This window comes from Monodelphis domestica, chromosome 4 (assembly GCF_027887165.1).
Source record: "Monodelphis domestica isolate mMonDom1 chromosome 4, mMonDom1.pri, whole genome shotgun sequence".
Lineage (NCBI taxonomy): Eukaryota > Metazoa > Chordata > Mammalia > Didelphimorphia > Didelphidae > Monodelphis > Monodelphis domestica.
The window spans coordinates 2955388-2973141 of NC_077230.1; the positions used below are offsets into that span (position 1 = coordinate 2955388).

The 17754-nt window shown below is 35.0% G+C and overlaps 1 protein-coding gene across 4 annotated transcripts in view; it reads left to right on the forward strand.

The window, feature by feature from the left end:
* DSCAM (DS cell adhesion molecule) overlaps nt 1-17754 on the forward strand; it is an 829709-nt gene that overhangs the window by 550054 nt on the left and 261901 nt on the right. For all 4 annotated transcript variants that reach the window (XM_056825955.1, XM_056825956.1, XM_007493072.2 and 1 more), the window contains one exon: nt 702-830. In XM_056825955.1, the coding sequence (XP_056681933.1) occupies nt 702-830 (129 nt within the window). The remainder of the gene's footprint in view (nt 1-701; nt 831-17754) is intronic.

A 17754-nucleotide genomic window follows, 5' to 3' on the forward strand; every position in this document is an offset into this window, starting at 1 on the left:
GCTACTAATGACTTTGTGCAACTCTGCCTCACTTAACTCCAACTCATGTTGGGTCAGAATGTCACCCTGCCATGTTACTGGTCCTTTTCAAAAGCAAAGGATCACCACCAACAACAACCCATGCTCAGAAATCTATATGTCAAGTTACTACTTAAAAACTTTTCATTTTGGAGAAAAAGGAAGCTAAAATAATGAAAAATATGAGAAATTGTATAGCTTAGGAGACAATGTTCTAAGAAATAAAAAAGGAAATAAAGCTTCTTTTTAAAAAGCAAGAAAGGTTTTGTAGAGCAAAACATTTAGTAGAAAAACTCAAATAACTTCGGCTATCTTATCAGAATTCGAAATCCTTTCATTTCAAATAGTCACATAGTGTCTTTCGACTACCAAAAGTGTAATTAGAATGAAGTATGGGTCCGAATTTTCACCAGATGGTGAATATCAACTGGAAAGTTAGTCATCTAAATCATGCAACATGGTCATAGTTTTCTAATGCAGTGAAGACTGAAATTGTGGGATACATTGTGAGTGAAATTCCTTCTCCCTGAAATGTGACTGGGAAGAAAATGACTTAAGAACTGATGAATAAAAATACATTTTAATCTTCTTTTGAATCATATTTTGATGATCCAAATTCAAGGCCTCAATTTCTGTAAAACTAAGTAAACGAAGGTGTGTTTTGTTTGCTTTTTGGGACTCAGAACCTCCAGACCCTCCTGAAATAGAAATCAAAGATGTGAGAGCCCGCACTATTACGCTCAGATGGACCATGGGATTTGATGGAAACAGCCCAATCACAGGCTATGATATTGAATGCAAAAATAAATCAGGTAATTTCTTAATTCATGTATAAAATCCCTTTTATAGACTCATTTCATTTGTTCTATTGATTCTTTGAAATTACTTTAAATCCATCTTATATTCTCAATATATACACAGTTAAACTTGAAGGGCTTTAAAGATTCCCCCTTTCCATTATGTATCTTTCTGTAGCACGGAAGGTGTCTTGTGTTTCATTTCAGTGGTTTGAGGTCTGTACTGAGGGACACTTTACTTAGGTTACTTTGGCTCCATTTACCTTTGAAATGCTTCGAAGCACCCCAGATCAGTCCTATTTCCCTCACCTGACCTTAACACAGAAGCCACTGACTCATGCCACTTGCTTCCTGACAGAACGAGGCCACTCATTACCTTTCAGCAATTCTTCTTTTCTCCTAATTTTCCCAGTGGGTCACTTCTCCAAGTAGTAACCCGTCTGGAGGACTGAACTTCAAATATTCTTGGCTGTTTTAGATGTAACTGGGCCCTCCCTTCTCTTTTCTGTGCTGTCCTTTCTTGTGTAGATGTTGCCCCCTCCCCCAAGATGGAGAGCTATATTACTTGCTTATCCTCTGAAACGACTTTGCATTGACCTACTTGGCATATAGCAAGAGTCAGGCCAGTGACAATTGTCACAGAATACAGCTACAATTGGCGTGATGAGGCTAGGCCATCTGCCTCTAAGATAGCACTTCACGTGTAAAGCGGGCCCCTCTACCAGGACCAGAAAAGGGGTGTTTATTCACTTCAAATGGAAACTAAAGGTGCCATTTTTTACTTTGTGATCTTCTCATGTGGCGGCAAAATGCTTAAGCTATAACTTACAGTTTGAACGTTACAATAGCCTGTTAAAGGGAATTAAATGTTAGAATGATGACTTTATTAAAATAGCTGAGAGGGTGGAAAGAGGCCATTAAATTGTCTTAATTGACATATTCTTGAACATAATGTTTATTTTGGACTGTGTTGCCTTGACTTATTAATACCTTAATAAATATTAAACTGGGTGGCTATTCCCAAGGCTCTAGTCCGACCCTCCTCTCGTCTTTCTTCTTTGATGGTCTCATCAGCTCCCATGGATATACATATATAGAGAATATACATATACACATATTTCTGTTTACATGCATGATGTATGTGTATGTGTATATCCCCATATATGCAAATACATATCTTCATACAACCTTCATTTTAGTCAAATTGAGTATATAGCATTCCACCTTTCATCTTTATGCTTTTTTCACTGCCAAATCTGGCATATACTTATTCCTCAAATGTGTTTTTCTAGAATGCCTACATTTCTTCAAAGAAGAACTCATGGTGTTAATTCTCTCTTCCTTGAAATCAATCTATATTACTTCGTATATTCTCATTATTAATTTTTCTAGGTGCATGCAATACCCTCCCCCCACCCCGCAATGGAATGTAAATTCCCTGAGGCAGGAACTATCTCATTTTTGTCTTAGTTTCCCCAGTGGTAGGTCTTACTCATAGTAAGTACTTAATAATTTTTTGCTAAATTGATTTGGAGTTTTTTCATTAAATGGTAACTAAAAGAATAACTGTCACGTCAAAGATTAGAGGACAGTAGTTTTCTGAAATGAACAACATGTATTGGGAGAGAAGTTCAAAGGATTGAAAGTTATCAGGAAGGAAAGCTGAGTTTTTAATATTAATTAGTTAATACAAAGATGCACAAAGACCGTCGCCGCCTGACTGCAAAAACAAAGACAACAGAGAGACTCATCCTGGAAGCTCTCTTTGCAGATGACTGTGCTCTCATGGCCCACCAAGAAAATCATCTCCAAACCATTTTGGACAGGTTCTCCACCGCAACAAAACTGTTTGGCCTGACTATCCGCCTCAGCAAAACAGAGGGGCTGTTCCAACCTGCACCAGGGAGGCCAACGAACCAGCCGTGCATTATCATCGACGGCACGCAGCTTTCTAACGTCAACACCTTCAAGTACCTGGGCAGCACCATCGCCAACGACGGGTCCCTAGACCATGAGATCAATGCCAGGATCCAAAAGGCCAGCCAGACACTCGGGCGGCTGCGCTGCAAAGTCCTCCAACACAGCGGTGTAAGCACTGTGACGAAGCTCAAAGTGTACAACGCAGTGGTCCTCAGCTCGCTCCTGTACGGTGTGAGACATGGACACTGTACCGGAAGCACATGAAGCAGCTGGAGCAATTCCACCAACGCTCCCTCCAGTCAGTCATGAGGATCCGATGGCAGGACCGAATCACCAATCAGGAAGTCCTCGACAGAGCCAACTCCACCAGCATCGAAGTCCTGGTCCTCCAAACCCAGCTACGATGGTCTGGACACGTCATCCGCATGGACCCACAGCAAATACCAAGACAGGTATTCTAGGGTGAACTGTCAGCTGGACTCAGGAAACAAGGCCGACCAAAGAAAGGATTCAAGGATCAGCTAAAGTCCAACTTGAAGTGGGCTGGCATGACACCAAAGCAACTAGAACTCGCTGCCTCTGACAGAAGCAGCTGGTGAACCCACATTCACCAGGCCGCCACCACCTTTGAAGATGAGCGACGTCGACGTCTTGCCGCTGCGCGTGAACACCGACGCCAGCCACAACCGCACCTCCCGTAACAACTGGCGTCCCATGCCCCATGTGCCACAGACTCTGTGCCTCAGTCTTTGGACTCCAAAGCCACAGGAGGGTACACCGTAGATGAAACTGCACAAAGACAATCGTCGTTCTCCATCACCGAGAGACTGCCACTACTACTACTACTACTAAGGACCACCATGTTCATGAATCTGTACATCTATACAAATCCTATCTTTCCATCTATATTGTATACTCCTTGAAGTTAGAGTTATATGATTTTTCATCATAGCATATATTTAACAATCATTTGTTAAGTTGAAATCAAGTTTATTTAATGTGTATAAATGTCAGAGATATATTTATACATACATGTATATATACACACATATGTGTGTGTGTGTGTGTGTATTACAGGTTTTTGAATGAGAAAATGGAAGGGTGGCTAGGTGGCTCAGTAGAGGACCAGTCCTAGAGATAGGAGGTCCTGTGTTCAAATCTGGCTTCAGACATTTCCTAGCTCTGTGATGTTGGGCAAGTCACTTACCACCATTTGCCTAGCCCTTACCACTCTTCTGTCTAGGAACCAATATCTAGTTTTTATTGTAAGATAGGAAGGAAGGAAGGAAGGAAGGAAGGAAGGAAGGAAGGAAGGAAGGAAGGAAGGAAGGAAGGAAGGAAGGAAGGAAGGAAGGAAGGAAGGAAGGAAGGAAGGAAGGAAGGAAGGAAGGAAGGAAGGAAGGAAGGAAGGAAGGAAGGAATACATTAGATATGAGCAAATCAAGAATTGAAAACTAAAGATGCAGTCAGAGGAAAAGAATGTTCTAAAATATTTATTAGGATTATATGACCAACAAAAGGCTAAAGAAGTTATTTTCTTTTGCAAATCAGTTTCTACTCCAAAATATCAGAAGATGGAAACTACACAGCCAATCTAGAACAACTGAAACCAAATTCACATTACAAAAAGTCAAAGATCTATTACAAGTTAAATCCTCATGAATTCATTCCAGATAATTTTAAAACTTGGGAAGTTATTACTGCTTGCCCCAAGGATTAGGACCCTGCTTGTTTTCAGACAGAATCACCAAAAGACATTTGAAAGCTCACCAATAATGGTTAGTAATGTTAGAAGTACATTATTCTGGAATATACAAGTAGCAGTTTTCATTTCTCTATTTCTAGTTTAAATTTTGTACTTACATGAAAATGTAAAAAAAAATCTCAGATTTCCATAGAATTGCAACAAAATAAAAACTAAAACAATTAAAAGAATTCAGAAATACTTCCTACCTTCTTCCCAGCTTCCTAAGTTTTCATTCTTTTTATTGAATCCCCAAATGCATATACATATATGTATATATGTATATGTGTGTGCTAGTACTTGCTGTAACCAACTGCCTGCTATTTCTGTATAGGAGATGGGAACAAGGAAAATGTCCAGGACATGCTCTGGTATCCCAAAAGAAACTCACCTGGCGCTGTTTTAGTCCCTGTGGTGACTAAGCTCTGTAGGGTTGCTTCCTATATTTCATTTTCTCTCTTCTCTAAAATGTTGCATTCGTAACTTGGGTCAAAATCAGAAAAACGAAGATTTTGCTCATCTTCATAAAATAGATTAAGTATTGCGCCCAAATCCACGCATTCCATCCATTTCACTAAATTACATACCTACTGTTAAGGAGGTAACCATATTAATGTCAGAAATGCTCATTGGAATCCTACCTTTGACAATTACCAGCTGGGTCAATATGATAAAGTCATGGAGAACTTCCGGGTAATGTCTTGTAGAACTCCATTCATTCTCTCCCACAGATGCCCCCAAATATCTAAAAGGACCACACAGAGAACAGTGATGATGTAAACAAAAAAGGAAGAGGAGTAAAAGTTCATTCTTCCAGTCTTGAATCATAGGGGAAAAAGATGTCCAGAAGCTATCTGGAACCAGGGAAAAGACGAGCCCAGAGAAAGCAGAGAGAGCTATACTAAGCCAGGATGGAGCCTGAAGATTCTAAATGAGCATATTCAAGGGAAGTCACAAGCCAGCAAGAGCTCCAGGTCGCTGAAGATATCCTAGTCCTGGCCTGTCAGAAGAGAAGTAAGGGGCAGAACGTGCCCCCCACAGGATGTGCCTAGTCCCCCTCAGTGCACTGAGAGCCAAAACAGAAGCTCTGACCCATCCCACATCTAGTAACCCCAAGTGAACAGTGAACAGTAAAAGTACAATAGAAAGGGTTCTTCAGGATGCCCAAGACCAAATTAATTTCCAATGCCTGACTGAATTCTGTCAGAACCAGAACAAGGCCTATCTCATGATTGTGTAAGAAAAAGGAAGCCAGTGAGCAAAGCCCTAGCTAGCTATACTACAGACACAGACATTGAGGCAGGTGTCAAAGATACCAAGTAGAGTCTAGCACCAGCCCACAGTAGCATATCCTAACTGCAGAGCAGATAGGATCAAAACTGACCCATGTAATCCATGCAAAGGTTCTGGAATAACTGGAAACCCGGCCTATCCCCCAAGTTCCCAAAACTAAGGATGGAAGTTGAAGAAAACAATGACCAATGAAGACTTACGGTGGATGAATTAAGCCTGAGGTACATAACAATTAAAAGAGCCATGGGGGGAGGGGGTGGCTTGGCAAAATAATGATTAGAGCAAAGCTCAAAACTGGAAAAGCAGTTGTTTGCCTTTTTGAAAAATTGGTCTGAAAAGGAGGTGGAAGAGAGAATTTAAGAATTCATGGACTTCCTGAAGACAATAACCAAATAAACTCTGGACACCACATTTCTAGAAATCACAAAATGAAGCTAACCAAATCTTGTAGGACCAGAGCGAAAAGTGAAAATACGATTTGCCAGCTACCTCCTACATAAACCCTAAATCAGCAACATCTAAGTAAGTCAGAACCAAAATACAAAGTTTTTGTGTAAAAGTAAAAAAAAATTTCCAGTTGTCAGAAAGGATGAGCTCAAAAGCAAAGGAAGGACTGAATAAATTGTGGTATATAATTGGAATGGAATGGAATACTGTTGTGCCATAACAAATGACAAAACAAAATGATCTCAGACAAACACACACACACACACACACACACACACACACACACACACACACACCACAAACCTGGAAAGACTTTATGTGACGTGATGCAAAGTGAATTGAGCAGAACCAGGAGAACATTATACATTGTAACAGCAATAAAGTACAATGATCAACTGTGAATGATTTAACTACTATAAGCAATACAAGGATCATGACAAAAAAGGCTATCCATTGTCATGGAAGGAAGGCACTGACAGAGTCTGAATGCAGATTAAATCTCATAAGTTTAAACTTTATTTCCTCCATGAACTTTTCCTTAGTATAAGCAATATACATCTTTGTTCATATGATTAACACGGAAATATGATTTGGGATTAAGATCAAGGCTTAAAGACAATAGGTTCTGTATTCAAATATGAAACTTCCTATTTGTGTAACGCTGGGCAAGACACTTAACGTCCATTGCCTGGTCCTTACTGCTCTTCCACCGTGGAGTCAATACTTTGTATTGATTTCAACATGGAAGGTAAGAGTTATAAACAAAGCAAAACAAAAAGAAAATGTATTATATAATAACACACGTGCCATCCATATCATAATAACTGCCTGGGGAGGGAGAGAATATCATTTTGTAAATGTCAAAAAAAAAACAACTATTAAAAATCATATCACTGTGCAATCTGGAAACAAATAAAATTTTCTCAAAAAAAAGAAAATGAACTACAGTCTTGGGAAGGTCATTGGTCCACTCTGTGCCTCATTCTTCCTTTACTTCTCCATGCTATGCTTTTGTACCCCTAAGGTAGTACATGCTTCATGCTACTATCTGATTACATAGCATCTTCCCTCTTGATCCTGCCACTCTATCATCTAGATTCTTCAAGGGCTTATTCCTGTCCCTAAAGAACAACCATAGAAAGGAAGCAATTGAAAATAAAAAGTTAACAGTGGATTGCAAAAGGGTAAGATTTGTCCTCTGCAACTAATTGTACTATGTGAACATTGTCTAGTTCTCAGGACCAAGTTTGCCTCAAAAAAAAGAAATGATCAGGTGGGAGTTTATGGGGTGGGACATCATAAATACCATTAAACTCAGTGTGTTTAGCCCTGAAATTTTCTTTTAAAAACATACTTTTTGTATTAGAATCAATACTAAGTATTAGTTCTAAGACAGAACAGCAGAAAGGGCTAGGTAATTGAGGGTTAAGTGACTTGCCCAAGGTCACACACCTAGAAGAAACTCAGGCCAGATTTGAATGCAGAACCTCTCATATCCATACCTGGCCTTCTATCCACTGAGCCACCTAACTGTCCCTAATCCTTTTGAATTTTAAAAATAATCTTTTTTATTATATGAGATGGTTTTCTGAGTAGGGAAGGGGAAGTGATAAATTTGGATATGAAGGAAATATGACAACAATAAAAATCAATAAAATGCTGAACCCCCCCAAAAATAAAGAAATTTTTTAAAAAGAAAATATTGGAATAAAAAATGGCAAAACATAATGGCTTAAAATCAAGAATAACTTAAGAATATCGAAGATGATTGTAAAATGGAAAATTGATCCTTAATAGGCTATCTTCAAACACTGTTGATGAAAATACTAGGGACTGAGTAGAAATGTTGTAATTCATACAAAAACTCTGGAATGTGGCTCAGAAGATAGTAAGCCAGATCCAGAGTCATGAGGTCCTAGGTTCAAATTTGGCCTCCAACACTTTTAGCTATGTGTCCCTGGGTCAGTCATTTAAGAAATTGATAACTAATATCAGTTCTTAGACAGAAGTTAACAGTTAGAACAAGGATAAAAAAGAAAAACCTAGGAAAATAAATATTTTTAAGCAACTAGAAATTTTCATGGGTCTTCAAAGAGGTTTTGTTGTCTATATTTGGGGGCAAAGAAGAAAGAAGTTACTACTCATAATATTGAGGAAGATGGGCTTCTCATGAACCTAACCCTTAAGTGAAAAATAAAATGGACACCCACACATACATAAGTTTAATAAAGTGCCTTAAACTCAAAAGGGGAACAGGCTGAGGCAGAGAATGGGGAAATTTAGAAGAGGAAACCACAAGAATAATGTTGGTCACATGAAGCACAAACCACAGCTTTAATGTAACAAAAAAGATGGATTAAAAAGAAAAAGTTTAACAAGCAGAGATTGAGGTCTAGACTTACTGAAGAGAGGAGAAGCAGAACAAAAATAACAGATCACTTTGTAGAGTAGAAATTGTCAAATTCTTTCTCCTTCCCCACCTTCTTCTATTATACAAAGAGGGATCCAAGGGAAAAAAGTAAAAGATAACATGAAAATATGTAATTAGTGTTATAACTGTGAATATGAATTAAACGAACTCAGAAAGACAGGAGAGTAACAGAATGTTTTAGAAAGAAAATCAAAGAATATTTTATTTAAAAGAAATTTCAAACACATTAATAGCATTAAAATATGGAGTTGAAGCAGAATTTATTATGCCTCACATTAACTCAAAATAGCAGATTAAGCAATTATGATCTCATAAGTCAACAAAAATAGTTAAAGAAACAAGCATGGAACATATAGTGTGCCTAGAGAAACAATAGATAATAAACTATTATCAATATTTAATGTGCATATACTTAGTGACATAGCATCTAGATACTTAAAAGGAAAACTAATTGAAGAAATATACAGTAAAATTGTCCTAATTGAGAGTCTAAAGTACTCATTTCAGAACTAGAAAAATCTCACTAAAAAGAGATAAGAAATAAGTTAAGAATCAAAACCACATTTTTTGAAAGCTAGATATAACATAACTGGCTCTTACTGAATGGGAATAGGGAAGAACATACATACTTAAAAATTTATACTGAATCTCTAAAAAAATTGACCATTCATTAAGACATAAAAAGTTCAAATATGCAGAAATGCTAAACATATCTTCTATAACATTGCAATAAACAAAGACAGACAATATAAAAATTGTAAAAAGGATAAAGAATATCACAAACTCTACCGTTAAAATTGATTTGCCTAATAGAAGTTATTTTAAAAAATAATTATAATGTAATAGATCATAAGATTTTGTTATCATAAATCTATAACTAGAAGGGACCTTAGAAGCCATCTAGTAAAGTTCCTTCATTTTAGGGAGAAGGCACAGGAAGATAAAGTTACTTGGCTAAGAATATAGGGAATAGATGTCAGAGATGAAATTTTAACCCCGCTCCTTTGAATCTAGAGACATTTTTCTTTCTGCTGTACTAAAATGGTTTTGATAAACAATTGGATAACTATTTTTTAAAGAGAAAAACTATTGGCAAAATTAAAACTGAACATGATAAACAAATTAAGATGGAATAAACACAATTATTAAATTTTTCCCATTGATAAAAAATGCAGACAGTTTTCATGAAATATCTCAAATTTACAAAAATGAAAATAAAAAGTCCAGTTTAATGGAACATTAATAAATAAAGTAACCTAATCTCACAGGATCATATGTATCTGTAAGTGAATTATATGAAACATTAAGGAGAAATAATTACAATAATGCATAAAATTATTATTAAAGAAACGGGGAAAAAGTGGATCCTAATAAACTCATTCTGTGAAACAAATATTATACTGATACCTAAAATTTAAAGAGATACATCAGAGAATTAAAAGTATTGGTTTGTATTTTAATAAATAGTCATTTAAAATATGGAGTAAACTATTAGGAAAGAATTTACATAAGCTTATGTAAAATATTATATACCATAACCAAGTAAGATTGATACTAAGAATGCAGGATTGGTTTCAATTTGAAGAAAATCATTGAACATTATACAACATAATAAATTGGAACAATAAATATCATATCAATGGATGCTCTAACTGTAATAAAATACAATAGCCCATTATATTAAAATATTTTTAAATGTAAAGAATTATACCTTTCCTTTATATAGCAAGTAGTATATATCTTCAACCAAAAGTCACATAGTGGGGGAAGGGAAAGGATTCTAGGAACTTTTCCAACAAGATTAAAGATAAAGGAAGGATATCCATTATCGCTACTGTTTTTCTTTAATATATCAAGTTGTAGCAATAAAACAAGAAAAAATCGATGGCATAAACAAAGAGAAAGATGACAAAATTGTTTTTTTTTTACAGATGACATGATAGTTTATTTAGAAAACATTAGCTAACTAACAAATGAGACAATAACTTCACTAAAGTAGCAGACTATAAAATCAGCTCACAAAAAGTATCAGCCTTTCCAAAATGCAGCTGAAAAACAAATTATTTTCACAAACTATATAAAATACCAACATACCTGGATATCATAACGCAACTGCAATATATTTTTACATTATTTCCTTTGACATTATCTTCAAGATCATTTTTATCATTTTATCTCTAAATTATTCCTTTGATAATCAAATGTTTGGCATGGCACTACATTTACAAATTTATTTTAAAAGTTCTATCTTTTATGATGTTGACATGACTAAGCTTTAAGCAATTATTTAGTTTGTTCTTTATTCTTTTAAGCAGTTTTATATATTTTTATTATTGATATTTTTAGCATTTATAAGGTCAAAATAGTAGAAGAAAAAGAGGAATTCTCAATTAATTCTTGTTTTTCCTCACTATGATATTTAATTTTTTGACATACTTATATTTTAAAAGTCTTCTTTTTAGAGTTTCTAGGATAAATGATAGTTTTTCAGCATTTCTTGAGAGATTCATGTGTTTTGGGACACAGAATTATTATTTCTGTTGATTATTTTCATAAGATTGAAATATCCTTGCATCTCTAGTATAAATTCAATTTGATCATAAAGAATGATTTATTTAGATGAATTGCTATAGTTGGGATGGATGGGGGGTTGGTCAAAATTTCATCTAATTTTTTATGATACCGACCAAAGTCAGAGACTCTTCTCCCTATGCCTATGGCTCATTATTCAAATATGGCCCGAGAGGGGGAACACCTTGGGATATTTGGCCTCACTGCATAGTCTTTCACCAGACGCTACAGGAGAAGACTCACTGAGCTCTTCCAGCCTTGAAATGACAAAAGTTGTGGCTGGAACTGACCGACATTTTTGAAGAATCCAGCAGTATTAGCTTAAAGGTGATTGAAAATGCCCCTTAAAACTAACTATCTGGTTAACTAATTGGGGACACTTCAGAATGTTTACATACTCTGACTCCATATAGAGTCCCACAGTTCTCCCAAGAGCCATCTATCTTCCCAACATATTCCAGGAGAAAAGGTTACATCAGCAGAACAAGCAGATTAGTTCTGGCATATATACCAGACTTATAGCAAGTTGACTAAAGACTTATGGGGTTGTTCATCTCGCCTTACCAACTGATTCTTACCTCAGGGTTCTGGTGCCCTCAGCCTAGTTTCCCAAAATGTTAAATCTGTTGTGTTATGCATGTGCTCCAAAAAGGGTTAGTCCCGGGCTGTAAAAGCTCTCCTTTAAGGCAACAGGACACTGGGTTTCCCCAGACCTCCAAATTTCTCACGTTCGTCAAGTGGCCTCTAAGCCTGGACTATTCATCTCAGAGTACACATTTATCTAAGTTCAGGAAAGAACCCAAAAAGCCCAAGAGGCACCTAGATTACATGGAGGTGCCAGAATGCCTAGTTGAGTCCTGGGCTCTGGCATCTTTATGAACATAGTATTCGTGATTCTGAGGTAGAGAAAGTGCAGCGCTGTTGCATTTGTCCTGGAAGTCTTTGAGTTACATGATGCCATATGCAAAACTGAAGGAAGAGAGAGAAAGCCAGAATTCTCTCCTTTTAAATGATGTAATATCCAGCCTCCCTACCAGCCACTGGCACAGGAAGGATCAGGGAAGACTTAGAGTGTCTCACATTTCATGATCAAGTCTTTCAAGTCCTGAACAGACCACATGGCTGGAAGCTCCTGATCTCTGAATTATCCAAATGCTATAAGACTGTCATTGGAGTCACAGGAAGTTTCAAAGTAACTGGAATGGCACAAAAAGAACCAGCTTTTGGTTTTGAATCTCACTTTTTGGCATCTAATTTATCTATTTTTCTTCTGATTTTCAAGATGTCTTTTTGTGCTTATTTTGAGTTCATTTATTCATTGGTTTTCTAATTTTAAGTGTATATTCAGTCCATTAATCCTCTTTTTCTATTTTAATGATGTATATTTTAGGGGTATAATTTTTCCCTTAGGACTGTTTTAGCTGCATCTCAGAAATTTTGGTATGTTGTCTTGTCATTGTCAATTTCCTTCAAAAAGTTACTCAATGTTTCTATGATTTTTTTCTTTTATCCACACATTATTCATTCTCCATTTAGGTTTGTTTCTTTCTGTTATATTTCCTGTATTTAATACTTTTAATTCTATAAAAGTCTAGAGAGGATTTTTTTTTACTATTTTTGATTCTTTTCATTTATTTGAAATTTTTAAGTGGTCTGTTTTTGTGAAGGTACTATGTGGTACTGAGAACTATATAGTGGTTCCATTGAGAAGATATTATAAAATAATTAGCTCTAACAGTCTTCTAATTTATTATATCCAACAGTTTACTTATTCTATATTTTTCTTTTTTGTTATTGTTATATCTGTCCACTTCTGGAAAAGGAACATTAAAGCCTCTTACTATTATTGCATTAGTATATCTTTGTCTTTAAGAATTGGATAGAATTCCATTTGTGGAATATATTAGTGATTGCTATGCTTTATTCATCTCTCTCACTGTGAATTTAATTTTTCCTTTAGTTAATAAGACTGAAATCCCTGAAATTTTTTGGATTGATCTAATTTATAATAATTTCTGTTCATTTATTTTAAGTATATGTCTTTCTGTGCTCTTTAAAATGTCTCTTTTAAATGAAAGAACATGGAGTTTTTTAATGCATTTGGACACTCAGATTCTTTATCATATTTAAAATTGTGAGAGTTCTCTTTGTTTTCTTCATTCTTCATTTTTTCAAGATTAAAAAACCTTTTCTTTTAAGTTAATACTTTATCTTCATTAGTTTTGCTTAATCTGTTTTGCTTTCAACCTATTGAAATTCTATTACCCAAAATCCTTACACTCTGCTCTACACCACTTTTTCCATTTTTTTTTACCTTTTCCCTAGTTTAAATGTTCTACTTCAATTGATTTTTTTCACTTTATTTGTAACTTCTCTATTTCTTCCCCAATATTTTCTTTTTCACCTCCTGGTTACATCAGTTAGCTCAAAATCTCTCCCCTTCTCCACTTTAACTTTTTATGTTATTGTTTGCTTTTTTGCTTTTTTTTTTCTCTTAAATCAGTTTGTTCTTTTGTCTTGTTAATTCTTTTTAAGTCAAGTCAATAACCACTTATTAAGGTCATATTATACTAGGCAATATGTAACAGCTATGCAGAGATAAAAAATAAGATAAAGAACCAGTCCATGGTCTCATGAATCTTAATTTAAGAGAGAAATGACATACAAATAATTATTCACAAACAAGATATATACAGGTAAACTAGGATAACTTTCAGAGAAAAGGGACTAGTATCAAGGGAGATTAAGAAAGGCATTTGTAAAAGGTGGGATTTGAGCTAGGACTTATAGGCAGTCAGGGAACCTTGAAGATGAAGAAGAAGAGGGAGAAAATTCCAGCATGGATGACAGCCATTCAAAATGGCTAGAGTCAGAAGATGAAGTATAATGGTCAAACATCAATAAGGAGGCTGATGTCACTGGATCTTAGAATATGTGAAGTAGGATACGGTTAGAAATATAAAAAGGATTGACTTATTTAATAGGGTATTACATGGTCATACCTAAGATTTAGGAAAAGCAACTTGACATCTGGGTAGAGGACAAACTGAAATGGAAAGATGACTATTTCAATAATCCAGGTGAGTTGAGGAGGACCTACACTGGGGTGATGGAAGAGTAAGAAAAGGGACCATACATACCAAAGAGATGTTACAAAGGTAGGATTAACAGGATGTGGTAATTTATTGGATACAGGCCAGTAAAAGTGACTGAGGAGTAGATGATGACTAAGAAGATGGTGGCACCTTTTATAATAATAAGAAAGTGAGGAAGAAGAGAGGAAATGAGGAGGAGGAGAAGATAATGAGTTAAATTTTGAACATATTGAGGTTAAGAACTCTTTGGGATGTAAATCTAATATACCTAATGATCAGAGATTTGTTATTAGAGGTCAGTAGTTATAACTGAATAAATAAAATTTAAGAATTAAGATGATGGTTGATTCCATAAGAATCAGTGAGACCAGCAAGCAAAACAGAAGAAGATAGGAGGGCTACAATAGGGACACACATGGAAGTGGATGTTTGGATGAATGGATAAATGAGAATCAAGCAGAGAAAAACTAAAAAGGAGATGTTAGATAGGAGGAAAATCAGGAGAAAGGAGTTTCATTAAAACCTAGAGAAAAAAATAATATCAAGAACACGAGTGATCTATGATGTCAAAGGCTACCTGGAGCAAGAAGGATAAGAAAGGCGATCAAACTGGCAATTAAAAGATCATTGGTAATCTTGGAAAGAGCATTTTCAGTTGAATTATAAAGTTACACTCAGACACTTACTAATCCAAAATAGGAACATGAAGAGTTCTACACAATTGAAACAACACAACAACAACAAAACAAATTCTCATGCTAATTCTACCATCTCTCAAACTCCCCTTTTCCCTTTCCCAGTCTCACTCATTTTCGTGTTGTTTATGATATATTTCTACTTTAAACTCTTTGTATGCATTTACAGATGTGTTCCATTTTCTTTCTCTTATATCCAATTGAAGTTTGTTTTGGGATAAGCCAGTAAATATTTAACAATTGGTTCTAAAAATAAAATGTATACACAGCATACTTTTGATTTTATATACATTATTAATATTTTCCTATTATTTCTTAAGTCTAGAAAATAAAAAAATAATAACTCATATGATGTGTCGAATTTATACATTTCTAATGTGAACATTTAAAACCCAGTTCTCTCTGGTGGATTGAGTGGCTCTAATAATCCCCATGAATTTGTGAGATGCTCATCCTCAAAAAAAAAAATCACATTTGTCTATTTTTCTTCTGAAGTTCTTCAGTTTTGACAAAAAAATACCTTTCTTCCTTATATTTCTTAATGCATTCTTTTTCCTTCCTTTTCCTTTATGCACTCAAACTTTTAAAAAGAACACAAAATCCTGTCCAAGCCTTTAATATTTTATCTTCCCTTTGACTCGTGAAATCAGCAGGGTTTTGAAGGGAAATGAGCTCATCTCTAGCTATTTGAACATAGCAATTGGTTATCGTCTCTTCAAATTGTTCAAACATATTTTCCATTATAATTATTTGTCATTTTTCTCTCTATTTCAAAAATTCTAGCCAGCTGTTTTTCATTTTACCACATATAGGCTTACATGTATTTTTGTAGGATGTTATTCTTGTTTTAAAACCTTTTTAGTTTTTTTTGTTATACTGCATTTCAAATTCTTTCTGCAAAGTCTTTTGTGATCAGGATTATAATTCCTTGTGACTGTAAATACTTTTATTCCTTGCTGTTTAAAGTATTTAATTTTGGTTTTCCTGAAAATTCAATTTTGGATAAATCATTTCTTGGTATGTTCAATTTAAGATTTGTGTATGCGTGTGTATCTGTGTATCTGTGTGTATGTATGTGTATATGTGTTTTAGGAGGTGATCAGTATATTCTTTCTATTTCCACTTTTGCTGTGGCTTTTTAATTTTGGACAATTTTATTTAATGATTTCTTGAACTGTGGGATCTAGGACTCAAAAGAATATATATTTGGTCATGGTTTTCAAGGTTCAAATGGCAGGTAATATGTTTCATTATGAGTCCTCTGGAGTCTTGAGACCAGTAACACTTATATCATCTTTTCTCATCTAGTCTTGCAAGTCAGTTGTTTTAAATAATATGTTTTACACAAGAATATCTCAGATATTCTTCTAATTGTTCACTTTTGACTCTTTTCCTGTATTTCTTGTTGGCTTATTGAATTATTAATTTTTGTTTGACCTATTTTGTTTTTCAAGATTTCAAAAATTCAGATAAGAGTGCCACTTTTTGCTCAAAGATTTTTATTCTTTTTCCATCTACACAAATTTGATTTTTTTACAATCTCTTTTGAAAGCTCTTCGTTTTTTAAATTTACTCTAAGACTCCTTATGGGTAATTCATTTTTCCCCTGGGGCTCTATGTGCAATTATTTTGGAGTTATTTCCTTCCTCTAAGAATTATTTTTGAAATTATTTTAACTAATAGCACATTTTATTATAGTAGGAATATTTTCCCCACTTTAGGACTATAGTTTCAGTATGTAAGATTAAAGATTAGTGTTGGGAAAAGGATCTATAATTTCATATATTTTTGGATGGAGTTATTATGTCCAGTTCCTATTTTCCAGTGTAGTCTGGAAGTAGTTTCCCTGAGGCTCCTAAATGGTAAACTCTCTGGGGTCACACCCTGTTGTCTTCAAAGTTCAGGACTGAGATCACATTGCTGGCCTGCAACAGAGTTGGTGCCTATCTCTGCCCACTGAGAGTGTTTACAAGGAGCCATCTACATCTACCTGCAGCAGCATCTAATTTGGGTCACATTTGACGTTGGTCATTTCCTTGTGTTGTACCTGGAAGTGAACAATTTCACACTTTAGCTTTAGAATGACTTAATTTGAGTCAATTATATCTTTAAAACCAGTCTTCTAGAGCATTCGTACATGCCAAATTGCACTAGCTTCAGCCAAAGAGCCCTTGATCTCTGGAGCATCTTTGCAGTCCTTTGTGGAATCAAGAAGTTGAGTGATTTTATTTTTGTTCCTTTTTAAAAATCTCTTTCCTTTGTTTTTTTTTATATTTTTAATTTTCCCTCAATTACATGTAAAAAGTTTCCAACATTTAAAAAATAATTTTGTCTCAAATTCTCTCCCTCCCCTACGCACCCCTGTTGAAATAGTAAGCAATGTGACATCAATTTTTATGTAAAATCATATAAAGCATTTTATTAATCCTTTTGTAGAATAAAAGTCAAAGAAAAAAATTAAGAAAAAATTTAAAAGTTTGTTTTGATTTGGATTCAGACTCAATCAGTTCTTTCTCTGGAAGTAGATGACATTTTTTACCACAAGGCCTTTGGAATTGTTTTGAATCATTGTGTTGCTCAGAATAGCCAAGGTATTCACAGTTGTTCACTGTAAAATATTGCTATCACTATGTACAGTAGTATCCTGATTTGGCTTACTTTATTCAGCTTCAGTTCATGAAAACCTTTAAAGGTTTTTCAGAGCTCCTCCTGCTCATCATTTCCTACTGGACAATAGTATTGT